The sequence below is a fragment of the Akebia trifoliata genome, chromosome 3, assembly GCF_017979445.1.
Source record: "Akebia trifoliata isolate Shusen 1 chromosome 3, ASM1797944v1, whole genome shotgun sequence".
NCBI lineage: Eukaryota > Viridiplantae > Streptophyta > Magnoliopsida > Ranunculales > Lardizabalaceae > Akebia > Akebia trifoliata.
Window position 1 is genome coordinate 48,025,298 of NC_141377.1, and position 25,846 is coordinate 48,051,143.

General features: G+C 35.9%; 2 protein-coding genes across 3 annotated transcripts; both read left to right on the plus strand.

Moving 5' to 3' along the window:
• Positions 1 to 1,167: 1,167 nt before the first annotated feature.
• On the plus strand, positions 1,168 to 12,996 carry HK1 (histidine kinase 1). Of its 2 annotated transcripts, XM_086436157.1 has the most exons (14): positions 1,168 to 1,762; positions 3,601 to 3,843; positions 3,931 to 4,722; positions 5,321 to 5,362; positions 5,471 to 5,568; positions 6,237 to 6,396; positions 6,590 to 6,716; positions 7,443 to 7,532; positions 9,603 to 9,797; positions 9,889 to 9,958; positions 10,448 to 10,490; positions 10,836 to 10,976; positions 11,407 to 12,504; positions 12,580 to 12,996. In XM_086436157.1, exons 1-14 carry the CDS (start codon positions 1,529 to 1,531, stop codon positions 12,793 to 12,795), a joined length of 3,549 nt encoding a protein of 1,182 aa, XP_086292283.1. In that variant the 5' UTR covers positions 1,168 to 1,528; the 3' UTR covers positions 12,796 to 12,996. The 2 variants fall into 2 exon arrangements, with proteins under 2 accessions (XP_086292283.1, XP_086292282.1); XM_086436156.1 differs by having other exon boundaries at positions 1,169 to 1,762; positions 5,321 to 5,568.
• A 2,293-nt stretch (positions 12,997 to 15,289) lies between these two features.
• Positions 15,290 to 21,084, plus strand: LOC147407529 (proteasome subunit alpha type-7). Its single transcript, XM_086436158.1, has 3 exons — positions 15,290 to 15,621; positions 17,185 to 17,599; positions 20,782 to 21,084. Exons 1-3 carry the CDS (start codon positions 15,449 to 15,451, stop codon positions 20,941 to 20,943), a joined length of 750 nt encoding a protein of 249 aa, XP_086292284.1. The 5' UTR covers positions 15,290 to 15,448; the 3' UTR covers positions 20,944 to 21,084.
• The last annotated feature ends 4,762 nt before the right edge of the window (positions 21,085 to 25,846 follow it).

A 25,846-nucleotide genomic window follows, 5' to 3' on the forward strand; every position in this document is an offset into this window, starting at 1 on the left:
AAGAGATGAAAATAATAAAGTTGGAGAGGTATTACCAAGAAAAGGGGAGAGAAGATGAAAGATAGTAAAGTTGGAAGGATAATATTGGAAAATGGGAGAAGAAATAAGAGGATAAAGTTAGGGGTATTTTTGAAAAGAAAAAAGATTAAACATGTCCTCGAGATACGTCATGCATGAGGTATAAATCTTGGGACAAAGAGAATGAAACCCATCACTGTGTGTGTGTGTGTGTGTGTGTATTATTATTATTATTATTATTTTTTAAGTGATAGGATTCCAATCTTCTAAGCTTGATAGCAGGGACGAGACAATTGACCTTTTAAAATATCATATTTGGTTTAAACCCTCGAATACATGCAATGCCTCACAAACCACACAATCCACTATTGTGTTTCAATATATAGATTGTCTTGACTTTTCTTAATCAGTCTTTCCCATGATTTAATAGTGTAGAATCTCTTTAAATTTAATAATCCGATAATGACTCCTTTTTTATTATCCGATAATGGCAATAGAATCTCTTTATTATTATTATTATTATTTTTTTTTGATAATTACCATCATTCATAGACCTTTTATTATTATTATTATTATTAGATCTATGATACCATTCCTACAATCTTTTTAATCTTTAAAATTTCATTGAATACCTTGGTTGGGACAAATTAAAACTTGTCATGCGTTTCGTGGTGCTACAAAAAGATTAATTGATCCTAAAGCACAACCTCTTTTCACATTTGCTAAATTGCTTTCATTTTAGGAATGTTTACATTTCGCGTTATCTCCCTAATATCTTAGTACGAGAAAGCGAATATGATGGTTGTTTGCTAGAACTTCTTTTGTCTCCAGGTAGTGCCCCTAGGCATATAGTATCACATTCACAGGCTTTACCAACTTACCAATAAGACAGGTTTTGAACTCGGTTTGTGGTATCAAAGGCCACCAGACAACTTAATTCCCTACTTTGGGAGTATTAGGAACTCGGGTTTGGTTCAAGTTCGAATCGATTTTTGATCTGGTCCAAGTCAATATGGTTTATTGATTATAATGGGGTATCTAGTCCACCAATGAATATATAGATACATGGGGAATCCAGATAATTGTCTCACCAAAGGATGGATGACATTACCATTGAAAAACACAACTTAGTGGGGATATCTGTCTATCTCCTTTCCGATAGCTAACGAAAATGCCAATAAAAACCATACAAATGGATCCCAAGTCATGGTCATTTAGGTAAATTCATCTCCTCTATCTTCCTATTTTTAAATTCTTAGGTGCCACTCCAACGGTCCCAATTGGCACAACCAATCTTCAAAAAGGAGGGAGATATGGATGAGTAAGAACCATCTCCACTTTTGAAATCTACGAGCGAATGTGCATTTAAAAAGGTGGGCAATGACACAGCAGTAACACAGACGACAATCTCCCCATCAATTCTTTCATCATCCCACTCTCCCTCTTTTCTCAAATGTTTGTTTCATTTTCTTTCTTTCGTCTGAAAAACTATGAGGACTAAGGAGTCTCTATGACTGAGAGAACTCGTTCGGTGAGCTTTGAATCCCCACGGACCCCAATGGGGTCGCAGATGAGAAGGTACTTAAAAAGATTTTACAGTTTTCTCACTTCAAGGAGGGAGAATCGGGCTGCACGTTCTCGAAGAATTCTTCGCAGAGATGTTGAAGAAGAGGAATTTCAATATGCAAGTACCCGTTGTCTTTCGTCTTATTATAGCGTGTTCGTCGCTCGCCTGGCAATCATGGTGAGTGAAAAATTGTTTGGATTGGTTCTTATGCTTTTGAGTTTATTGTTGTTTCGTTCATCCCAAATATGTGAATTCTGTTAAATAGTACAAGACAATCAGATGAGTCTATGTTATGGAGTTTCTTCCGACATGGTGACAACCTAAATCCAGACTCAGTTTGGCCTCAATTCGAGCTCAAATTTATAGGATATAAGTGATATTTGAACATTGAGTAGTGTTTTTTTTTTTTTTTTTTGGGGGAGGGGGAGGTTGGGGAATTAGTAATGAAAATATATAGAGGCTTGAGGCATGGGGAAGGCACCCAAATTAAGAAGACTTGAGTCTTGGTCAAGTTAAGATTTGGCCTTTTATTTTTGTCCCAGAAGAGATCAAGAACTCATTTGGGATTGATGTTCAAAGTTGTTTGCCAGAGTTGAGTGAAGGGGTTTAGATTACTGGATAATTAGTTTCTCTTTGTAATTCTCTCAAATTTTATTGGAAATTATGGATCGGCTTTGGTGGATAGTGTTCTTTTATGGTTGCTTATATTTTTTATTATTTCAGTGCGGTAGAGTACTCTATTCCAACAACTGGAATCAAAGCTACAAGATAACATCATCTGTATAATTTCTTTCTCGAAAAAAATAACTTACCGCAATTTGAATATACCCCATCATGAATTTTTCTTTTCCATTAATTTATGTTAAAATTGTTTTTCAGCTGCTTGTTGGTAAATCAGAATGTTCAACCGGAAAAAAAAAAAAAAGAAATCTTAGCTGGGTAGAAAATTTTCTTTCTTTTAATCAGAACCAGAAAAAATAGAGGGGAAGGACTGTGTTCTGTTTCAAATCTCATACATGTATCCTTCCATCTCTGTTTCACTTAATATCTTCTTCAACTTTCTCCTTCTCCCATATATCTCAGTCTCACCAACTACAAATTTCACTCGACACATGAAATTTCAGCACTATAACTATAGTAACTAGTAAAACCTACTCCCCCACCACACATACACACCAAAAGACAAAAAAAAAAAAGCAAATTGCATACGTGCCCGAAGAAATATTCAAGTTGAAAGTCCTAAAAAAGCGAGAGGAAGACCCAAAAGAAGTGTTTAGATTCAATCTTCATCTCCATCACCAACAAAGACACATAAGAACCTTTTCTTTTATGTATTGTACCAACATGAACTGTTATTGAATTTCCATGAGATTCTTGTTGGATGGATTCACCATGAAATTTGGCAGAAGTTCCAGGGTGTGAAATAGATTGGATCATGGCCGCCTATTCATGGTTAACATTCGAACCAGGTAGGAACGTTGAACCTTATGCTGAATTGAAGATATTGGACACATGCTTCAACTCCGGCATTAGACTTGAAGCCGACTCATATGACCACCATGCTTGGCTCATTATGTCTCCAGGCCAATCCAGAGCCTAACTTATAAGACCTCAAAATAGTAGTCTATTGTAAAATCTCACAATGGAAATGATAAAGTTTAAGACTTCAGAAATACTTTCTTCCACCATGCAATTGCATGGTTGTGTTTTATTCTCTTTTGTAGAACTGGATACCAATAACTTTCGGTGGGTAGTTGGCGGTTGTCATATTGTTTGTTCAAGGACTATATGGTTTGTACTTAAAGGACTCTTTCTTGTACTCTTAAAATAAGCAATGGCACAATGGGCTATTTGAAAAAGAATTCTTGCTTCCCCTTCGGACTTTTCTTTGGTCATAAGGTTATGATGATGATGTTTATAACACCATTACAAATAGGTTTCACTTTTGAAAATTTTCATCTCTTTATGTGAATATCCAATGTTTCCTTCTTCTTTGTTTCCATTTCTTAATGCAGGTCATGCTAGCCATTTTAATTGGGATGCTAACCATGCTGACATGGCATTTTACAAGGGTCTACACAACAAAATCAATAAACAGCTTAGCATATGGCCTCCGTTTCGAGCTTCTACAGCGCCCCATATTACGGATGTGGAACATCTTGAATTCCACTGCAGAAATAACCGTGGCTCAGGTTAAGCTTTCTGAATATGTAATTAGACAATATGATAAGCCGATGATCCAAGAAAAGCAATTTGAGGTGGATCCCTGATTCCTTTCTCTTTATATTTTTTTATCTAGTGTTAGTGTTTCTTTATTAGCATTATGTAACTTTAATTCTTGGCAGCTTTATGAAGTGATGAGAGACGTAACATGGCCACTGTTTGCAAGCCGAAGGGCTCTCAATGCAATAACTATAAGTTACAAGAATGGCTTCGTCCAAGCATTCCACAGAGATCACAGGAGTAACAACACATACTATATCTACTCTTACCTTGTGAACTCCTCAGTTACAGGGACAAACAAAATTGAAGCCTTATCATCACGTCAAGGTTGGAGTGATCAATCCTCAAATAGTAACCTTTCTGCGATTTGGTATCGTGAACCACTCGATCCTGCGACTGGTCAGACGACAGGGAAACCAAAACCAGTACCACCAGATGATCTAATAAATATAGCTGGTCTATCAGAAGTACCAGATGGTGTTGCTTCTTGGCACGTCACTGTAAGCAAATTTACAGATTCTCCATTGTTATCAGCGGCATTACCGGTCTGGGACTCCCCTAATGGAAGTATAGTGGCAGTTGTGGGTGTTACGACGGCATTATACAGTGTGGGTCAACTGATGAAGGAATTGGTGGAATTCCATAGTGGGTACATGTACTTGACTTCTCAGGAGGGATATGTTCTTGCGACTTCTACAAATGCTCCGCTTTTGAGGAATTTGAGTAGTGGGCCTAAGCTTATGATGGCTGTTGAATCGGAAGATCGCATGATAAGATTGGGAGCCAAGTGGTTGGAGAGGACCTACGGCGAAAAGTTTTGTATGAATTATGAGGTTCATGCTGAGAATGTCAGGCTTGGACACCAACAATATTACGTTGATTCCTTCTTTCTAAATCTTAAGAGACTTCCTCTGGTAACATTCAACTACATATATATTCCTTTTAAAAATAATAATAATAATAATAATAATTTGAGCATTGCAATCTGAGGTTCCAACTTCCAAGTGTGGGGGAACATTGGCTCAAGAGAAAGTATTATAATGAGTCGCGATAAACTGACGCTCTTGACGTGGCAGTGTACAAAACCATAGACCTTTGTCTATGGGAGACACAAGTAAAAAGATCTATGGTTTTGTGCACCACCATGTCAAGAGCATCAATTTTTGCAAGTCAGTTTATCCTTAGTCTATTATAATTTGTCAATTTTCATCTTGTTTCTTTAGTTTTTTTAGTCTTTTGGTAGGCAAACAGTGTGACTTGGGCTATATACCTTATTCTCTAAAATTAGACTAAATTTCAAAATTATAGAAATTCCATTTGTTCCGGGTAACTTCAAAAGTTTGACTACTTTTGGCCATAGCTTTATATAAAACTTACATTCTTTTGACATTTTTTTTTTTACTTTTTCAGGATTATGTTTATGTTTCATCCATAACCCAAACTTATTGACCAACCATGATTTATAATCTATTGGCATTTGTGAAGTTGTGTGATGAATTAGACTTTGTGCAGGCGGGGGTAATCATCATTCCAAGGAGATATGTAATGGGGAAGGTAGACCAGAGAGCCTTTACGACATTGGTCATACTTATATCAGCATCTGTTTGTATCCTAGCTATTGGCTGTGTCTGCATTTTGATATTGACTAGTGGTGTTTCAAAGGAAATGAAACTGAGGGCAGAACTAATAAGCCATCTTGATGCAAGAAGACGGGCAGAGGCATCTAGCAACTACAAAAGCCAGTTCTTAGCAAACATGAGGTGAATAAGTCAATATAGACAATTTTGCTTTATTGGTAAATGATATATTTGCACACTGAGCTCAAGATCTTTGACATTGCGATCATTAAAAAAAATTACAAAACAATTTATGTGCGTAGAGAAATTTTCAATGCAAACATAGGACTGTGGATTCAATAAGTCATCAATACATATTTTTAACCGTTTCACCACCTTTGCTTTTTCCTAACTAATTTGGAGAAAAAAGAAAATAGCACACTCACAAAAATTGTGAGTCAACATGACTAATCTATTGAGGAATTACCACTCATAGCGCCAAAAAGGAGTGCTTTGGTGCAAGTAAGGATTCTAAAAGGGTGAGGGAGTGACTAGGGAATAAAAGTGGATTGGCGAGAACAAATATCATAATATGGTAACTGAAAACAATGATGGGTTAGCTCTAGTTTCCTATAAACCAATTGTAATTTGAGGGAGACTACATATTGCTTTGTTCCCTTATTATGAAGGCATGTTCTTTTCTATCTGAATTTCAGAAAAGTTAAGTGTACTTCAAGAATAACTGAAATAGTTCATCCTATTACTATTAACTTCTCTCTAACATGGTCATCCACTTATCTCCTAGGAATTAAATTCAATAGATTTACCATAATTATACTCCATGGCATAATTTTTTTTCCTTTATATTACAGTCACGAGTTGCGAACACCTATGGCTGCAGTGATTGGGTTGCTGGACATTTTAATATGCGATGATTGTCTAACAAATGAGCAATATGCAACAGTTACCCAAATTCGTAAATGCTCAACTGCTCTACTTCGGCTGCTAAATAATATTTTAGACCTTAGTAAGGTGAGAACCTTCGGTCAATTTTACTTTTGGTGAATGGAGACATGTAAAAAAAAAACTATAAATACGGTAGAAACCAACTTATTTGTTATATTAGATTGTAAGGTTGACAATTCCAGTCAGTCTGGGATATGCCCCCCAAGAATAGCCTTCCAAAGAAAATCAATTTATTAATGTTATTCATAAATTTTTGTAGGTTGAATCTGGAAAACTAGTACTGGAAGAAGCTGAATTTGACTTGGGACGAGAACTCGAAGGACTGGTGGATATGTTTTCTGTGCAATGCATTAACCACAATGTGGAGACTATTCTAGATCTCTCTGGTATGGTTGCACCCAATCATTTGAAACTTATCAAACCAATCTCATAAAACTCATCATCATCGAAGCCTTATCCCAAAGATTTGGGACCAGCTAAATGAATCATGTTCCTCCATTCTGATTAGGATTCAGGTTACGAAGTGGTAGTTTTTACACTTTCTGCCAACCTGATGCAACCCTCCTTTATCCAGTCTTGGGACCGGCAATGTAGTGTGAAGGAAACACTACACAGGCAGAGTTAAACCCATCTAAGAAAACTAACGCAAAATAATTAAGTCTAAAAACTGAAGTCGTTAATTATTATCCTTTGTTGGGTTATGTCTTCCATTCTTGATATATGAAGAGTTGTCGTGAATTCAACCTGGATCTTTTGATGATTTGCTAACGACCTGTATGATCTGTTTATTGAACCCATTTGGTTTGGACTTGGATCCGACTTGTTTACCCTCTTTGTAACCCTAAGTATATAAAGGGTAAGAGATGAAACCCTAAAGAGGTTGGAGAGATATACGAGAAGCAGAGAAATTGTAACCCAGTTCTTCTTTGGTTATCATAGTGAAATCGTCGTTTTCGCCGTGGAAGTAGGTCGATGCTTTGACCGAATCACGTATATCTTGTGTCTTGTGAGATTATTTATGTTCTTATTGATTTATACTTCAGATCTGAGGGTTTTTTCTAACATCCTTAATACGATGTCTTTTTAATATTAATTCCATCTTTCTTTTGTAGATGATATGCCAAGACTAGTTCTGGGAGACTCTGCCCGAGTGGTACAAATATTTGCAAATCTCATTAGCAATTCCATCAAGTTTACATCGTGTAAGTGGAACTTTGGTATCACTATCATTAACTGTGTCTTTATTCTGTATCTTGAATTGTTAAGTGGATCTAATTTAAGAACCATTATGCACTTTGAGAGAAAAGAAAAAGACCTGAGAGAATATTAGTGGTCAATCTCAACTGACAGTCTGGTACACTAGAAATTCACACCTCGTAGTAGATCGTCTAAATACTAAAAGCATAGGTTGTTTAGTCATTCGTTGAACAATAAATTTGTTGGGTGATAAACCAGGTGCTCCTTCCCAACTAGACAAATGGATGCCAACTGGAAGTACTCACTTACCTAACGTTTAGTTATTAAGTTTAGAACTAAAACAATATCCCAACCTGGTTGGTCCACTAGTATTACTCGGTCAAGCCTATTCACACCAAAACCAAGTTGGTCTACCAGTATTACTCGATCAAGCCTATTCACACACACTAATAAATGTTAGAAACAATGTACTGGTTTTTGAGGAAAGTGAGCGAAGAAGATTGAGATAAATTCTGATTTCTTACTTGAATGTAATAAAACAATATTTATCTATAATTAATGATTGAGGCATGGATGAAGCACTATCCTAAAGCAAATTTCGCCCCTACTACGGTACTGCAGTTCTATAGGTGTCCACTCTCCAAGATACAACAACCCATGCTCCGAGGGGGTACTCCGATTTGGAACGTTACAATGAACTTGATTAATTGAGTGCTCTCTCAGTGCAGTAATATTATAATGTAATATGTCGATTAAACAGAGAATATAGAAAAGAATTCGAAGTGGGAGTTCAGTGTGTAAAACCGACTAACCAAAAGATTTACATAGAAGAAAGGTGGCTGTCCAAACAGTCACAGAACCCTTTATTCGTGTCTCTCTACAATTTAAAATTTCAGTTAGAAATTTTAAAACAAAAATTGTGTAAAAATCTAGGTCAATTAAGACCTAGACCCAAGCCCGGTGCATGCTTGTGTGTGTTAAATGCGCAGGATGTGTGATGCCAACGCACACAAACTAAGGGATTTCAGAGGTTGGATCCAAATTCCAATTGAAACCCACTAGAACCTTGGGTTTCCCTCTTGGGCCCCTACGTGTGCGTGTATGCACACCCACTACCTCTACTAGCTTCAAGGCTAATAGAAACACATGACTATAAGAATTGCATTCTAACTCTTCTTCTAATCGATGTGGGACTAAGTCAACACAAGAGAAAAACAACAAAACTACCACTCTAAAAAGCAAAAAGCAAAAAGTAAAAAAGCAAAAGCAAAAGTGGAATGGGTGTATACCCAAGGGTTATTGCCCAGAAAATAAAGGGTTTTCCAATTCACCCTTTAAAATTCCAACAATAAATTGATTGTAAAGATGAGGATGTTGAGATGGATGAGTAGAAAGACTAGGAAAGATAAAATTAGAAATGAATACATATGATAAAATATAGGATTACTCCAATAGGCTATAAACTAAGAGTGGAATAAAGAAACATGTCATTTAATCAACCCCATATCTTTGGGATAAGGCTTTGATGATGGTGGTGGTGGTGGTGGTGATGAAGCCTAGTCACACATACTGTCCATGTGCAACGATTTTCCTCTCAATAAACGTACATTTGGATCACATTGATGATTCCAATAATCTGTTGGAATATCAGAGTAATAAGACTAAATCAAATCCATTCTCACAGAGATCAGGTTGAGCTGCCCAAGTTACATCAAATCAGCTGAATCTTTACGCCTTGGGTGGGAGCAGCCTTTGGATCTTGAATCACCTACCAAGTGATGAATTGGTCATATTCCACCAACCATTCAGTTCTGTACTGAAAGGTCTTATGGTTTCCTATGCATGAGAAACTTTTGTGATGAATTTTTCTGTTCTTTAAGGAGAGAAGAATAAGTATTATGTGCAGACTGCTTAGTTAAAATTTTCGAACAGCAAGTAGCTATTAGAAAAAAAGATCAATTGGAATATCTAAACAAGAAAATAATACAGAATTCCAGCAATAAAATATGAATCCATTTATTAGACTAAGTCAAGAGTGAGCTTGAAAATTTTACATTTTTTTTAATTTCTTACAGCGGGCCATATTATTTTGCGGGGATGGTGTGAGAGCTCCAATACTGCTACTTACACTGAGAGGTTTCCACTTGATCAGAAGGAATTACGATCGAGTCTCAAAACAAAGTCAAAGCAATACGGAAACCATGCAAAAAGCATCTCCAAGAAAAATAATAGAATTGTTCTATGGTTTGAAGTTGACGACACTGGCTGTGGTATGGACCTTATTGCTTTTTGAACTACACTACTAATTTGCCAAAAGCTTCTTGTTCTAGATAAATTGGTACTCATTTTCTTCTTCTATAGGAATTGATCCAAGCAAATGGGAGTCTGTATTTGAAAGTTTCGAACAAGCTGACCCCTCGACAACTCGAACGTAAGCAGTTTACATGGTCTTACTGCCCTTCTTGGTGTACTTAAATCAAAAGAAACAATAAATCCACAAGTCTTATATTATAATGGCCTAGTCACATGGTGCAGATGTTTGTAAATCTAGACCATCCTCTCGGTCAGCTAACTCTTGGCGTGTGTCACACTAAAATTACTTGAATCCAATAAGCTTATCCATCTAATTGAATCATCTGATTTTCATGGTTAGTGAAGTAAAAGTAAATGGCCCAAGGAGAAAAAATATATTATGTCATTGACCTTAATTTTTGTGCCAAATGTGAAGCAACATATAACCCATCTTTAGATTTGTCTAGATCAAATGAGCAGGTACACCCTGTCTACCATTAATTCCCATTTTGAACTTCTGATAATATCAAATTTCTGTGAAGTCTATCCAACAATGTACATGCATGTGGAACATGTAAATTATGAAGGTTCCATGACATTGTTCTGAACCTATTGTTTTTTTTTCCAGACATGGTGGGACTGGTCTTGGCTTATGCATAGTGCGCACCTTGGTGAGTCAAAACATTTGCAGTATTTCAATCCTTCATGGCTGTCAACTTTAAATTTCAAAACAATGTATATTAAAACAAGGGGAATGCTCCAATGAGGATGAAAGTAATAGACAAAACCACATTACCGCACCTGTTTTGTACATATGGAAAATAGTCAATGGTGTCAGAAATCATAACTTGGTGGCCAACAGTTCCACCTAGATATTAGAAATTTATAGATCTATTATAAGTGTCAGATGGATTTCTAATATTGCCTGATTCTGCCTTGTGCACACTCTTCTAAGTATAATATTCAAACCATTCTAGATATGCTTTATTTTCCTCATATGATGTGGTTGTCTTCAGGCTAACAAGATGGGTGGAGAAATCAAAGTTGTGAAGAAGGATGGTCCAGGAACTCTAATGCAATTATACTTGGTTCTCCATACACCTGTCGATGAAACCAGACCGAATAATCAACTAGAATTCACCAAACATAGCTTAATGGTGAGCAACAAGACTTAACTCTGATTTCATTTTTCTTTCTTAATATTTTTGGCAATAACCTTCCGATCTCCTTATTATGTTCACTGCAAAGAATGATATGCATCAATTTTTGGGATGAAAAACTCTCAATTCCAATGCAAACATTCAAATAGAAAATCTTTTCTGGAGTAGTCTAACGGAAACTCAACCAGTCCAGTTGAGAGGTTATATATGGAATCTCCCTACCAACTAAAACAGAAGAAAAATCAATATTAATTCAGTTGACCTGATTAACAACTCGACATAGTAAACCCTCGGCCTATGTTTTGTTTTTATTTTTTGGTGGGAGAAAAAGACATTAGACTTCAAAATTGCATCAATTTGTTTGGCTTCAGAGTCAACATGCCAAATTTTGTATATTAACATTAATATACTTAAAATGTGAATGCAGGTGATGCTTGCTCTTAATGGAATTATGGGTAGATCTATCATGTCCCTATGGTTAAGGAAAAATGGAGTTTTCACCTGGGAAGCATCCGAGTGGAATGAACTAACCCAGATACTTCAGGAGGTCTTTCATGGAAGCAATACAATCGCCAAGAAACAGTATTCAACTAGTGAAACTTCAAGACCTGAAGAAGTAGACACCCAAAACCTGACTCCAAAAGTTGTCATAGTAGTTGATGTAGGACTACTTGACCTAAGCACAAATATATGGAAAGAGCAGCTTAAGTTCCTAGACAAATATCATGGGAAGGCAAAGTTCGCATGGACGTTGAATCATGATACCTGCAATGCTATTAAGATGGAGCTTCGGAAGAGGGGGCATTTATTGATGGTAAATAAACCGCTATACAAAGCAAAAATGATTCAGATTTTGGAAGCCGTCATAAAAGAAAGAAATCTTGAACTTCAAGGAAAAAGTTTTAACTGTACAAGAGCTTCTATGATGCAAGGTGATTTGCATGAATGTCTTGAAATCGATCAATTTCATTATGATGCCACCAGCTCAGAGGATTCTGATGTGTCCAATGGAGGAAATTGTGCATTTCATGTCGGAGAAAAACCTCTGCCACCTCATTCTTTACATTGCAATGGGTTTGAGAACAGTTTAGTTGAACTCAGTCAAGTTTGTTCAACTAAGCCCACTTCGTATAATAATAATCAGGAACAGTTTTCTAATGCATCACATGGAAGAAAAGTATCCCTATTAACGGAATTTGATCAAAGGATCGTAAATAGTCCTAAAGAGCAAGATCATGCAAATTCAAGTAAAATTGTCCACAGAAGGAAATCTCTTGAAGGCTTGTGTATACTTATTGCAGAAGACACACCAGTACTACAAAGGGTCGCAACAATAATGCTGGAAAAAATGGGGGCCATGGTCAGAGCTGTAGGAGACGGACTTCAAGCTGTAGAGGCTCTGAAATGCATGTTTAGTGCAGAGGAGTGTACAAGGTGGGAATTTCCCTTGAAAGATGGAGAAACCATATCTCAAACAGAACTTCGGGAATTCCCGCCATTTGATCTGATCCTCATGGATTGCCAGGTAAGCAAGTTTGTATCTTACCTTAATTATGAAAGTTCAGTTCCTAACCTTGCAACGTTTCTTTGATTACTACAGATGCCAAAGATGGATGGTTACGAAGCAACAAAAGCAATCAGGAAATTTGAGGAGGGGACCGGCTCACACATACCAATTGTTGCTCTGACGGCTCATGCAATGTCATCGGACGAAGCCAAATGCTTGGAGGTGGGGATGGATGCTTATCTAACAAAGCCAATAGATTGCAAGCTGATGTTGTCCACCATTATTTCCCTAACAAAGAGGACGGCCTGATATGTATTCACAAAGAAGTGAAACTGTAAGAGGTCATGTACTGACACCAGTAAAGAAGCCTGTTGTCTGAGGTAGTATTCGGATGTCAATTTTAAAAACGTTCCAAGAAAAGCAGAACTTGCAATTTTCCACATGAAAGATGAAGTATTGCATGTGCTATATAGATGTTCAATATAACGATTTCAAGCATGTTACAGATCTTGTACTTTTATATCATTTTTCACATAAGCTGGGTATCAATCCTCAACTTTGTGGTTGCGAACTGTGAGCCCAAGCCCAAACAATACAATTTGTTCATGAAGTGTGAATGTCATACCTCTACACATAACACGCCATGCAAATCCCATGTGTGCATGTTAGGACATGTATAGAAGCAAACTTGCATGAATGACATTCAAAGTATTTCTACATGCAAAACTACCCATCTACATGCATGACTGCATGTTCATTAATACATATTACATACGGTGCAAACATGCCTAAGTAGGCTTGTATTTCTTCTTCTTCTTTTCACCTTTACTTTGTTGATGATCAAAATACATGAATACATTCACGCATAGATGTGAAAATCTTATTTGCATACATGCATAAGAGGTGGGGAAAATGGGAAATCAGATGTCAGACTGTCAGAGACATTAGACCAATTAATTTCAAATTCTAATCTTTGAACATAGTTATGCGGCAAATTCTTACTATTTAACAAGATTTATGGCTTGTGTTTTGGTCTAGACCTTTAGTCTGGTGTCTTGGTTTTTATTATTATTATTACATCTTTGTTTTCTGCCAAGTTCTCAAACAGTCTAAAAATGGTGTCCAAGTTCTCTTCATTGCTTCTCTTATATTTTCCCAAGAAATCCTAGCCACCCATTGAGTGATTTATCATTCTTTCATTGATTTGGGTTGTTTACAATGAAAAATGATGAAAGATGGTGAAACAAAAAGCTCATGTTTTCTTACTTCTTGCAGGCAATTAGTTGTCTCTTTGTATGCTGCTACGCTTCATATTATTGATCACACACAAAATTTGAGGGTGTTTTCTTAGAAAGTGGAAACTTTTTTGGTGCAATAAGTATATTTCTTAATTTTATGAAATTCAAGAAACATCTAAACTAAGCCAAATTCAGATCTTGTTCAATGAATTGAGCTTGGAGGGTGCGGAATTCAACACAAGCTCATCCTATGAAATAAGATCAAGGCCTGAATCTTGCCCATGCCTCTCATGGGCGAGGCATTGGCTTGAAAATAATGCCCCTCTTTCATATTTTAGAAATTTAATCCAGTCATAAATACAATGTCCTTACCCAAACATATTTGGCTCAGCTTGAGCAGCTGTAATGTTCTTAAAACAAGCGGATATTAAATAAGATTTACGTTCATAGAATAAAATGTTGAGCAATCATGAAATAACAAGTGCCCACAGATGTAAGATGACAGTGTTGAGTTGGATGACTCAGACAAAGGGCCTACTGGAGAAGAAAACAAAAATAGATAATTAGAATCAAGCATGTCAAAGAGAGACAAAACAACAATGACCAATGACAACACCCATGAGAAATGCTTTGTTGTTATTTAGAGATTCTAAAAGGACAGGAAAAGTGTATATTTTTCCATAAGTAGAAACATGTATATATTAATATTAACCAAAGTACTCAAGGCATTAACTGTGATCTGTATTTACAATAACAAAGCCTTACCCAAAGATTTAGCTCTGCTAAATGAATCACAGTCCTCCATTCTACTCTGTCCAAAGTTGTTTATTATAGAGAGTGAACTGATGCATCTTGCTAATGGGGAAGTAAAACTTATCTTTTAGTGGGAGTTGCCTTTGAACTCACTTATAGTCAAGCTTCCATATGCACATTGGTTTCCTAGGTAGAATGTTTATATATATATATATATCTTTGAACCTAGTTGGTTCCAAGTTTCCTAGGAAGAACACTATTATGCCTGTATAAGCCGAGATCATTCGCGCTCAAATTATCCCCTCTCATACCCCTTGAATAAGTTTATGTAATTGACTATGTATGTATTGAAGTGGTAGAACTTCTCCCGTCTTCTCTTTTATTTATCAATTAAGTTAAAGGGCACTCATTGTTGTGGTTTTGTTCACCTTGAATCCATTTTTGTTCTATTCGGTTGATAAATTTTGGGCTCCTAACTTCGATTAAGATTTGGAGACTTGAATTAGGGGTTGTGGGTATGTTTTTGTTTTCCCACAGTTAGTAAGTGCATTAGGGCCTGTTTATAGCATTAAGAGTTGAGAACATAATAGAAAGTGAACTCTCAAGCACTAAGTTGTGACTGTGAGTTGGTCTTACCTAACAAGAATGTAGACATCAAAACACCACAGAGAAGATGAGGACAGTTAAATCATTTCCGATTGGTCTTTCAAAGAAGACTGAAGTCAAGGGAGTTATGTCATCAGTTTGAAAACATCAGGGATGTATAAAGTATTTGACCAAAACATAAATATATTTTTTTTGGGAACGGGGAAGTAAAGGCTAAAGGAGAGAGTTGCCTTGTCGCCCAAGCTCCATTCACTCGCTCTCAAGTAGTCTCTCACCTGCAGAGCTACATTAGCAGAGGCAACATATAAGATCACAGAAGAAGAAACCTAAAAGACAGAAGAAGAAGGAAACAGAAACACAAGAAAATGGCTCGCTACGATCGTGCGATCACTGTCTTCTCTCCGGATGGCCATCTTTTCCAAGTCGAATACGCACTCGAGGCCGTACGAAAGGGAAACGCAGCTGTGGGTGTCCGAGGCACCGATACGATAGTTCTTGGTGTCGAGAAGAAGTCCACCGCCAAGCTTCAAGATTCCAGGTCTCTCTCTCTCTCTCTCTCACTCTCATGTAATAGATTTGTTCTTTAGATCTCGATAGAACCTTGAAATTGACGTTGTTCATGTTTGAAGTGAAAGGAATTGGGTTAGGGTTTTGAATCTTTTTTGCTATACCGTATCTGGACTCTGGAGAATGTAGATCGAAACGGAAACCTAGATCTTGATTCTTGAATTAGAGCACACGTTTTTTAATGTTAGTTTGAAGTGAAATCTGTGAGAAATTTCAAAGTTTCTGGTTATTGTGATTGTGAAATTTTATGAAAAGATTTATCATTTTGACATAAGTTTTGGAGAATTCACTGGTTGTAGATATTTCCATGGTTGTGCCTGCCTGCCCCACAGCCATGAAATTTCAATAACAGTCTCCCATTCGATTAACACGGACAACATAAGTTGTGTGCGTCTCATAGTTATAGTCAATCTGCTCTTTCTCAGTCGGCCGTCACTCTGTAGGGGCTGGCACGCCCCTATTAGAGCAGGGTTTTCTTCCATTCCCGTTCTTTCGTCTTAGGCTTCCCCTTGCTGTCAATACCAATTCACGGAGAAGGTACAAGTTCATTCCATAATGAAAGAAAGTTCTTCATTTCGAAACACCAAGGGGTTAGCCTAGTGGAAAGCCGAGCCTTGATAAAGCTCCCCAGGAAGGGTAGGTCAAGCGTTCAAAACCCCACAAAGCAATGAATTCCTTGGACAAAGCAATGATTTCCTTGGAGGGTCCTGTTGACCCTCAACTCAACCAGTTGCACGTAGGACTTTCCAAGGGGGCGGTGCGTGTGTCCATGGGATTAGTCTCACCCGAAGAGTGGGGATACCCACGATAATCAGAAAAAGGAAAAAAAGATAAGTTTCATTTTGAGCCTAGAGTCGCAGAGAAAAGTTCTTTTTTTAATTTTTTTTTTTTTTTTAATTTTTTAACTTTTTAATTTTTGCATAGAATAGTGGTAGGAAATAAAGAATTAGACTTCTAGGAACATCCCAACAAAGCTGGCATGAAAAATCTAATATCATACTTAGATCAATTAATAGATCTTTACTAGGCAGTCAACCGTTCACTAATTTCGAAAAGGAGAGCCCCATCTTTGGAGTGTGTGCATTGGAGGGAGGGTCCAAATTGCCCCTCATCTGGTAGTAGAATGATGCACACTGCCTGCATCAGCAAATTGTTTAAGAACATCTTTATATGATGAAGTTTCCATTATTTTTATTTTCTATTCATTTGGTTCTGTATTATTTTTTTTTTTTTTGGGGGGGGATACAATAGGCTGGGTTTGGCTTTGAACAGATCTGACCTTGGCTGAGCACAAGCTATTTCTTCTTATCCATCGCAATGAACTCTTGTCTAGATTGGGTGTAGTTAGCATCTCCTGGGCAGGACTTTGATGGAACCTGGTCCTGGCCCTAGCTATCACATTTTCTTTCTTGGAGATTTTTTATTTTGTGCTTGTAATCATTATCCAAATTTGCCTTATCTATTAATTAAAATTATTTTCTGACTTATCAAAAAAAAAAAAAAATTAAAATTATTTTCTGCTTATCTTCTTCAGATCAGTTAGAAAGATTGTTAACCTGGATGATCACATTGCACTGGCCTGTGCTGGTCTAAAAGCTGATGCACGAGTGCTGATAAACAGAGCACGGATTGAATGTCAGAGCCATAGGCTTACAGTCGAGGATCCTGTAACTGTTGAATATATCACACGCTACATTGCTGGCCTCCAGCAAAAGTATACACAGAGTGGTGGTGTCAGACCATTTGGCCTTTCAACTTTGATTGTGGGTTTTGACCCATACACTGGTGTTCCATCACTTTATCAAACAGATCCATCAGGGACATTTTCTGCTTGGAAAGCTAATGCAACTGGGAGAAACTCGAACTCTATGCGAGAATTTTTGGAGAAAAATTATAAGGAAACTTCTGGGCAGGAAACTGTAAAGCTGGCAATTCGTGCATTGCTTGAGGTATGTTGCTCTTTCAATTTAAATTTTATCTTTTCCTATAGATAGTTATTATTGAATAATTCATCTAGGTTATATATTTTAGGTCAGCTTTCTCCTGCTCTCATTTAGTTCTTTTGTCCTAATTAAAAAGCTGTTGCTAATGTAATGCATGTTGACTATCTGTACTTGTTGTTTCAAGTTGGTGATGTTAGATGCTCTCTCTTTTGATTGATGAAGTCAATGTTTTCAGACATTGATCGTGAGGCATGAGGCAGGCTAGCACCTTGAGGTGTTGGGTGTAAACCTAATATGCCAAAAAGTTTAACAAATAATATAACATTTTATAAATAATTAATATTAAGAATTAGAAAAATTAGAGTAACCACAAACATTTTCCAATCCAAGTTTGATATCCTCATTATCAAATTCCAATTTTAGTCCCCTACATTAGCTGTATTATTAAGTAGTACTGTTTAATATTTCAGCAAAAAAGAACTATTTTATTTTTGAATACTTAAATTTTTTTGCAGTAAAGGAGTATTTTATATTTATTATGAAAATTCTTCTAAATATTATTTTCAATAATTTTCTCTACATGATACTAAATACTACAAAAAAATTATTTATGGATGAAATCAATTCAACAATTTTATTTTGCATATCATCATCATCAATGTTGATAAAATCTATGCCTAGGCTCCTCTTTGGTGCGATTCTGTGAGTCTCCACGCGCAGTTCCTTGGATTGTTCGTTATCTCTTTGAAAAAAGAGGGGTGGGAGATTTTTTGGACTGCTCCTCGATTGGGCTGTCTTGGGACTTGGGCTTTAGAAGATTGCTCAACGATTGGGAGATTGAGGATGCTCAGGGTCTCTTGGGTTTGCTTGGAGCGGTGGCGGTTAACCTAGAATGTGAGGATGAGAGAGTTTGGAGTTTAGATAAGAGAGGTGTGTTCTTGATTAAATCTTTCTACTCCAAAATACTAAACCCGTTGGGTACATTTCCGTGTAGAGAGGTTTGGGGAGCTAAAATTCCGTCTAAGATTGCTTTGTTTGTTTGGGTGGGGGTTCAAGGGAAATTGTTAACATTGGATAATCTTATGAAAAGGGGGATCATTTTGGCCAACTTTTGTAGTCTTTGCAAATTTGTGAATCTCATCATCCTTCATTGTGGGTATGCTCGCAAGATTTGGTCTCATTTCCTTTACTTATTTGGCTCGGTGGGGTGCATGCCTAAATCTCTTTGGAATGTGCTCGATTGTTGGGCCCACCGGGGAGAAAGTTTCCAAGACTTTAAGAGGAAATTGTGGTTTTTGCTACCTTTTGCAATTTGGTGGAGCCTATGGTGCGAAAGGAACAACAGGGTCTTTGTGAATCGTGTTTGTGAAGTTCACAATGTGAACATTGATATCCTGGGCCCCATATATTGTGTCCCAAAAACTTCTGAAATTGTCCATAGAGAAGTCATCTGGTCTATTGTTATCTGGAAAGCCACGTGTCTTCATCTTATTAAACTTGGAATAAAATAAGGTAATCATGGTTAGATAAGTAACCCAAGGTAAACTAACCATAGTTAGTAACTAAATACGTTAGGAAAACCAAAGGGCCCTCTCTCGACTTGTAGATGTCACAGATCGGAACACCTTGTCAATCTCAATGGCCTCTCAAGATCAATTCAAAACCCAAGTTATCTGGAAGAGGCCGAACAGTAAACTCCTCTGTATACACATTCTTGTCGAAGTTCACCACTCCCTCTCTAATCCATTCCTTCCCTCCAAAATCCGTCTCATTAATATATTGACATTATAAATCACAGATTTCATAACTTCTGTCATTTGGAGAGAGAGATGAAGTGGAATCCTAGTCCTCTCATTGGAATCAATGAAATCTGGGCAGTCTGGGATGTTGAGAAGATTTGAAGGAGAAGGATGGGTTGCTTGGTCTTGCAAAACATCAAAAGAGTCTGTTACATTGTTCCTCAACTGCAACTCCATTCTGCATGAGCCTTTATTGGAAACTAGGTTTACCTTAGGTTATCGAGTCTCATATTTAAGAGTTAGACTGGTTTACTTTTGGACAGATCTTTGTTTCAGGTGTACGCCTTTAGCTGTTTTTGCGTTTCTTACTTGCAGCCTTGGGACCTTTATAGTGGGCCTGACTGTGAGACACGCCACAAATACCTTTGAAGACACTAGTTGAAATCCTGGCATTTGTATTGTGAATCTAAAGGGAAACTGTAAAATGATTTAATCGTGGAAGGATAACTTATAATTAAGAATTGAAAACTTTGAATATCAAAGAGGACAAGTTTGAATGATTTGGAAGATGAAATTGAATACTTGTGGGAATTATATATATATTTACATTTACATTGGGGATTGCAAATCGACAACAGAAAACAAAAAATTCACTTGAACAACATCAATTCTAGCTTATATCAACTAATTCAAGCATGACAAGCAATCCATTGGAGGAACCTAACCATTGTCTATTGCTGATTTTCTGATCCAAACCATCTATTTGATAGTGGTTATGTAAAGCCTCCAACCTATGATTTCATTGGTTGTCCAAAAGCCGGTGACTTTGATACGAAGGTTGGTATCATGAAAGTTTTATGCTCTCATGAGGATTGATGGGTACAGTACACATGCATTGAACTGGAGCATGGACTGAGAATGTATAATTCTGGGATCAATAGCATTACTCAAATTATGTCTTCTCACTAAATCAGGGCTATGTTTGTCTCCGGGGTAAGAGTTTTAACGAGTAGTCAGTGCAAATTTTCTTACCCCATCAAAGACAACAAGAAAAACAGTGCTAATAACTAAGTTGTGCACCATCAGCTAGGATAGTAAATTTATCTAACTTCACCTAGAAACTATAGAAAATCAAGATTTATTCAAATTCACAAACAACTTTGAATCCCTGAATGTTTGATTATGACCTAAAACTTGCAACAATGGGAGTCAATAAAAAAGGAAGCAAAACAGACCGACTTGTTCACCAAAGAATGAAGGAAATAAAAAATGAATGGTCTTCATAAATGAGAGTCAGCCATGCATTACTTGTAGGATTTTGTGATCTATGGTATATTTTCTTCTATATCAATATATGTTGAACATACTGGTGTATGTATCATGTATTCACATACATTGAAGGGCATTATCTTTTCTAAGGCTACTTAATTGATTTTCTTTCATGCTTAGGTTGTTGAGAGTGGGGGAAAGAACATAGAGATTGCTGTGATGACAAAGGAGCATGGGCTGCATCAACTTGAGGAATCTGAAATCGATGCCATTGTTGCTGAGATTGAAGCAGAGAAAGCAGCTGCAGAGGCTGCTAAGAAGGCCCCTCCTAAGGAAACATAATTCTCACTAGGTTTTTATACTTTTGAGACTTTTAATTTCTTGAAGAATACTTTTTTGTCTTTCCTTGAATTTCGGATTTATTTACTGTTAAGCATTATTCAGGTTTCATTAATACATTATACTGTGGCAATGTGGTAATTATCTGCTGGCTTATCTGATGAGCTTAAGTTCCGTTATGTCCAAGAGTGAATGGATGTTAAATCGATTTCCTCTTGTAAAATGTGAACTTGATTTTGTAAGATTATCCATTTGTGTTTGTGTTTGTGTTTGAAATGCATTTTTAGCATTGAAAAATGCTTCAAACTCGAAGTATCATTGACAAATACAGAGAATCACGTCCTGCTTCTACGGAAAGCCAAAAGTGCCATAAGTGAGAAGCTATACATACCTCTGCTTGTTCGACAATTGTGGGAACATTACAACTTTTAAATTACATGATTTTTGGATCATATTGTCCATATTTGTTTATTTCATTGTTAAAATACTACTACAATGTTTTTAAGATAATAAATTGATGATCAAAGATACAGAAACAAATTCTAATATAATTATCAATACATCCAAAGAAGCTATATCTCAAAAACAACTCCCACCAAACAGGACTATTGCAAAACCCCTTATTTGTAGCCAGTGAGAACCAGTCACAAGAATTGGTAAATTTAGGAAAAAATAATGGTTAATCGTATTCTGAAAGACAAAATGTTAGATGAACTTACAAAAGCATTCATACAATAATAAAAATAAAATAAAAAAGCGAAAAAATCTTAAATTAATAAAGAAGACCAAATAATCTTAATAAAATATATGAGATATTAAATTTGAAGAACATAGAAAATGAAAATTTTGAAGTGGTAAAACTAAATTTGAAGTCATGTAGTTCTAATTGAAAGATGAACAATGAAGAGTGATTTATGTTGACGGACTTAATATGTCAAAGATTTAAATGATGGCGATGGTGATGTTGATGATGATAAAATGATCATTATGGAAACCAACGAATGTTGGGCATAGTGGCCAGGGCGTCTCTCTTCAAAAAAGAGAGGTTTTGAGTTCAAACCCCCTCATTGGCCACCCACATGAATTTATCACAACTTATTTGGTATGTGTGGTTTGTGAGGTATTGCATGTACATGAGGGATTTGGGTGAGACTAGTTGCCTTGCCTCCTAGTCAGATTTATGAGTCTGAACATTGCATCATTGGGAAGAAAAAAAAAGAGAAAAAAGTGACCAATTTGGCATTGGGTCACCTTGGACTTTTATGAAATCCAGTGAACCGCTAAGATGTGAAAAGAAATGGAATGTCTTCCTACCTCCGCCGTATTTTGGACCCTCATTCTATAATCCAAGCACATTGGACATTATAATTTTCCTTAACAATGATGGATGGGAAGTAGTCATTTTCTTAAATAACAAAGTATTAAGGATCTTAGAATAAGTAGGAATGGAATGGGAACTCGGACATTCCTTAGCTTTCAGCAACTTTCAAATAACTTTAACTAAATCATGGATGGGTAGTGACCGAAGAGGGTTTTTGATTGGTTTAAGGAGTCAAAGAGTTTGAAACTGATCACTCTCGGTGGAAGTCGATGCTATTTTTTTAAATTTAGCAGGTAGCAGCTGCAGCTATGAGTAGTTGGTGTGATGAAGCTTGGAAGGTTCATGGAAGCTTCTAACATTTCTACCTAACTTGGTTTGAAAAAGGCATCAAGTGATGGGTGGTTGGTGAGACTTCATCACTACTGACCTCTTTTGTTTGTTTATGTCCATATGCTGACGTTACTTTTGGAGCAGCTACCACGCGTATCTCCTTTTGCTCTTTTATTTATTTATTTAGTATTGTTGTTGGGTTCAACTCGACTTTTTAAAATTTAAACGAATAAACATAGTTAAATATGGAGAAATAGAGAGAACAACAAGAGCATGATAATTTTTTATGGGATTCATTGCAAAATTGTCTGATTACATTAGAAGCCCATTTCTCTCCATCTTTCATGTGAGATCAATCCTCTATTTGTATTTGGGATAAGTGATACATCACAGTGACACACTTTTATTTTATTTTATTTTAAATCATGATGTTTTCAAAGTAAGCAATCGAATCATTGAACAATTAGTGAGCTATTGCTTCGTCTAGTCATATTAATAATCACGTTATGTATTTCTTGAAAATTCCAATGCCTTGCACTTGTCGCTCAAAAGGGCCATCTAATTTTTGTTGTATGTATATGTATATGTAAATGTTCAACTTTATTTAGTAAATAAATGTATAAGTTCTCATAAATGATTCTTGACTATTATTTTGATCAAATTTTTTTTATGATGATTATATATCAGTAATCAAAATAATACTTTTTTTATTTTTATTTTTTATTTTTTCCTTATTCATAGTCTAACAAGAGAATATCAAAATATTCCATCTCTTTGGACTTCAAAATGTGCCATAATACATTTATAGAAGGAACATATCAGACTTCTAATGCTAAGAGAATAACAAATTATCTTCTACAATTAATGTGAATTTTGGGTAGGAGTGTGATTATAATGAGTTTGACAATTCACATAGGTTTTATCTATTTAGATGGTCCCATCAAATTCATTCTCCCAACTGTATCCCAGTACTCTATTTCTAAGAGGTTTTGCATTTAATCGAGGTTGGTGGCATGGTACCTCAAGATATGTCATATTCAGAATTATAACATTAAAAAGAACTGAGAAATAAGAGGTTGAGATCGTTTGAGGTTGGCCATTTGTCGATGTGGAGCAACAGATATAGAAAAAAAAAAAAAAAAATTGAAAATATTATAATCTAAACAAAAAATTAAATAATCAATTTCTTAATTTAATTTTATTCCTTAACCGCAAAAAAGTCTGATTGAACCAAATGGTCCGATAACAGATTTTATATAAAAAAAATCAATTTGATTTTTGAATCACCAGGTTTTGTGAATGCTTGTCTTTTTATAAAAACAAGAATCTTTCCTAAATGCACTCAAAATAATACTTGAAGTAGTACTATGTGTGCAAAGAACCATCGATTTTCCTCAAATCTTAAGACTCAAATCTCGAGAGAACACATCTATGGTTTTGTGCTTACTCAAGTATACTCTGATCGATGCTCCTCCTGTCTAATTTCAAGCCATTTTTGTAATTTTCTAAAAACAAATGAAGGAATTTTAGGGTAAAAAGAATGCATATTTTTATTTTTTATATAAATATGTAAGTAATATCAGTTCAACCTAATTGAATCAAGATCCTACCCAGTTGGACCATTTTGAAATTTTATAATAATAATAATAATATTGACTATTTAAAGAATTATTGAAAAAGATTCACAATAAATGCAGAGAAAATCTAATATTCACCAATTATGGATGTTGGTAAGACTTTGATTTGGACCCCCACTAATAATTATATTGCATTGTGACAGTGTCAGTGGGTGACCGTTGTCTAGGTCAATCTTTGCTACCATCATCATAATCAATTAACATCTAAGTATAGACACCCTTAAATCGTTCTGTAAGGTGTTAAAAAATCCTCACATATTTTAAATATTGTTCTAACATTATTTAAGATTGTTATTTTATTTTTTTAATTTGGCATAATTAGATCAACATCATCATCTTCAAGATCTCATCTCAATAATCTAGATTTGTTCTAATGTACCTTATTCCTCCATTTAATTCTATATAAAACACAATAATGTTGTTGTTAGTGGTCTGGTGCCTAATCTGAACTGCATGAGCTAATCAACTTTTTTTTATAATAATAATAATAATTATTATCATTATTGTTGTTGTTGTTGTTGAAATGAGTTAGGAAGCCTATGAACTCAATGTTGCAGCCCTTAATTTGAATCCCAAATTAGATAAAAAGTTAAAAAAAAAAAAAAAAAAAAAAAAAGAGAAAAATACCCGTATTGCTTAAAATTAAACTTTAAATAATAATAAATAAAAAGAACACCTTGGGAAAACAAATCATTGGCCCTATAAATGGATAAATCCCACCAATTTTTCCAAAATAATTAAGCCGGCCAAAAATGAATTGAGGTAATAGGAAAAGATATTAAGGCACATACATCAATGGAAGATGAGGGGAGTTTAGGAGTGGTCATGGGGACATTTATCATAGAATAATGATTTTTTGATGCCCACTTCTGACATACACCCCCTGATGTGGCATAGGCTAGAACAATAGATCTTTATAGTCGGATACACAACCATGCATATTTTTGGGGATGTGTTGTTGTGTGTCCAAAGGAAAAAGATTTGTGGTTTCTAGCTCAAGCCACGTCAGGGAGTGTATGTCAAAGGGGTGTCAGAAAATCATGACTCTTTAACATAAGGTTCCAATGAAACTCTAGTAGAGATATTTGATGCAAGGGCAAATATGATATTTTAAGGCAAGTTATATAACTCTTGTGTTATTTTGAAATAATATTTCTTGATTTTTTTAATAAGAAGCTGGATGGTATGCACCTCCTACACCTCCACACATGCCACGAAAGTCACAATTCAAGGACTTAATGCCTAAAATCTCTCATTTTCAAAATTTCCTTGGATTGTGGCATGTGTTGAAGTGTAGGAGGAGGGTTTCAATCATCCACCCTGGGTGCATATGATCGGGATTCTTTTTTTTTATTATTATCACATATATCACTAGACCTAGGGATCCGAGCTCACAATTATAATCACCTCTTCTACTCTATATGTATCTTGGGCTGATCATTATACAACTTAGAGGAAAAGAAAAGGGAGAAAAACATGATTTTTGCACCATAATAATTAAAAGTTCCTCTAATATGTTGGAATTGATAATCTAGTTGCACCCCAATCTCATCTATTCTCCTGGTTTTGAGTAAAAGTGCAATCAAACTGGAAGATCTTTTGCAAGAACAACAAAGAA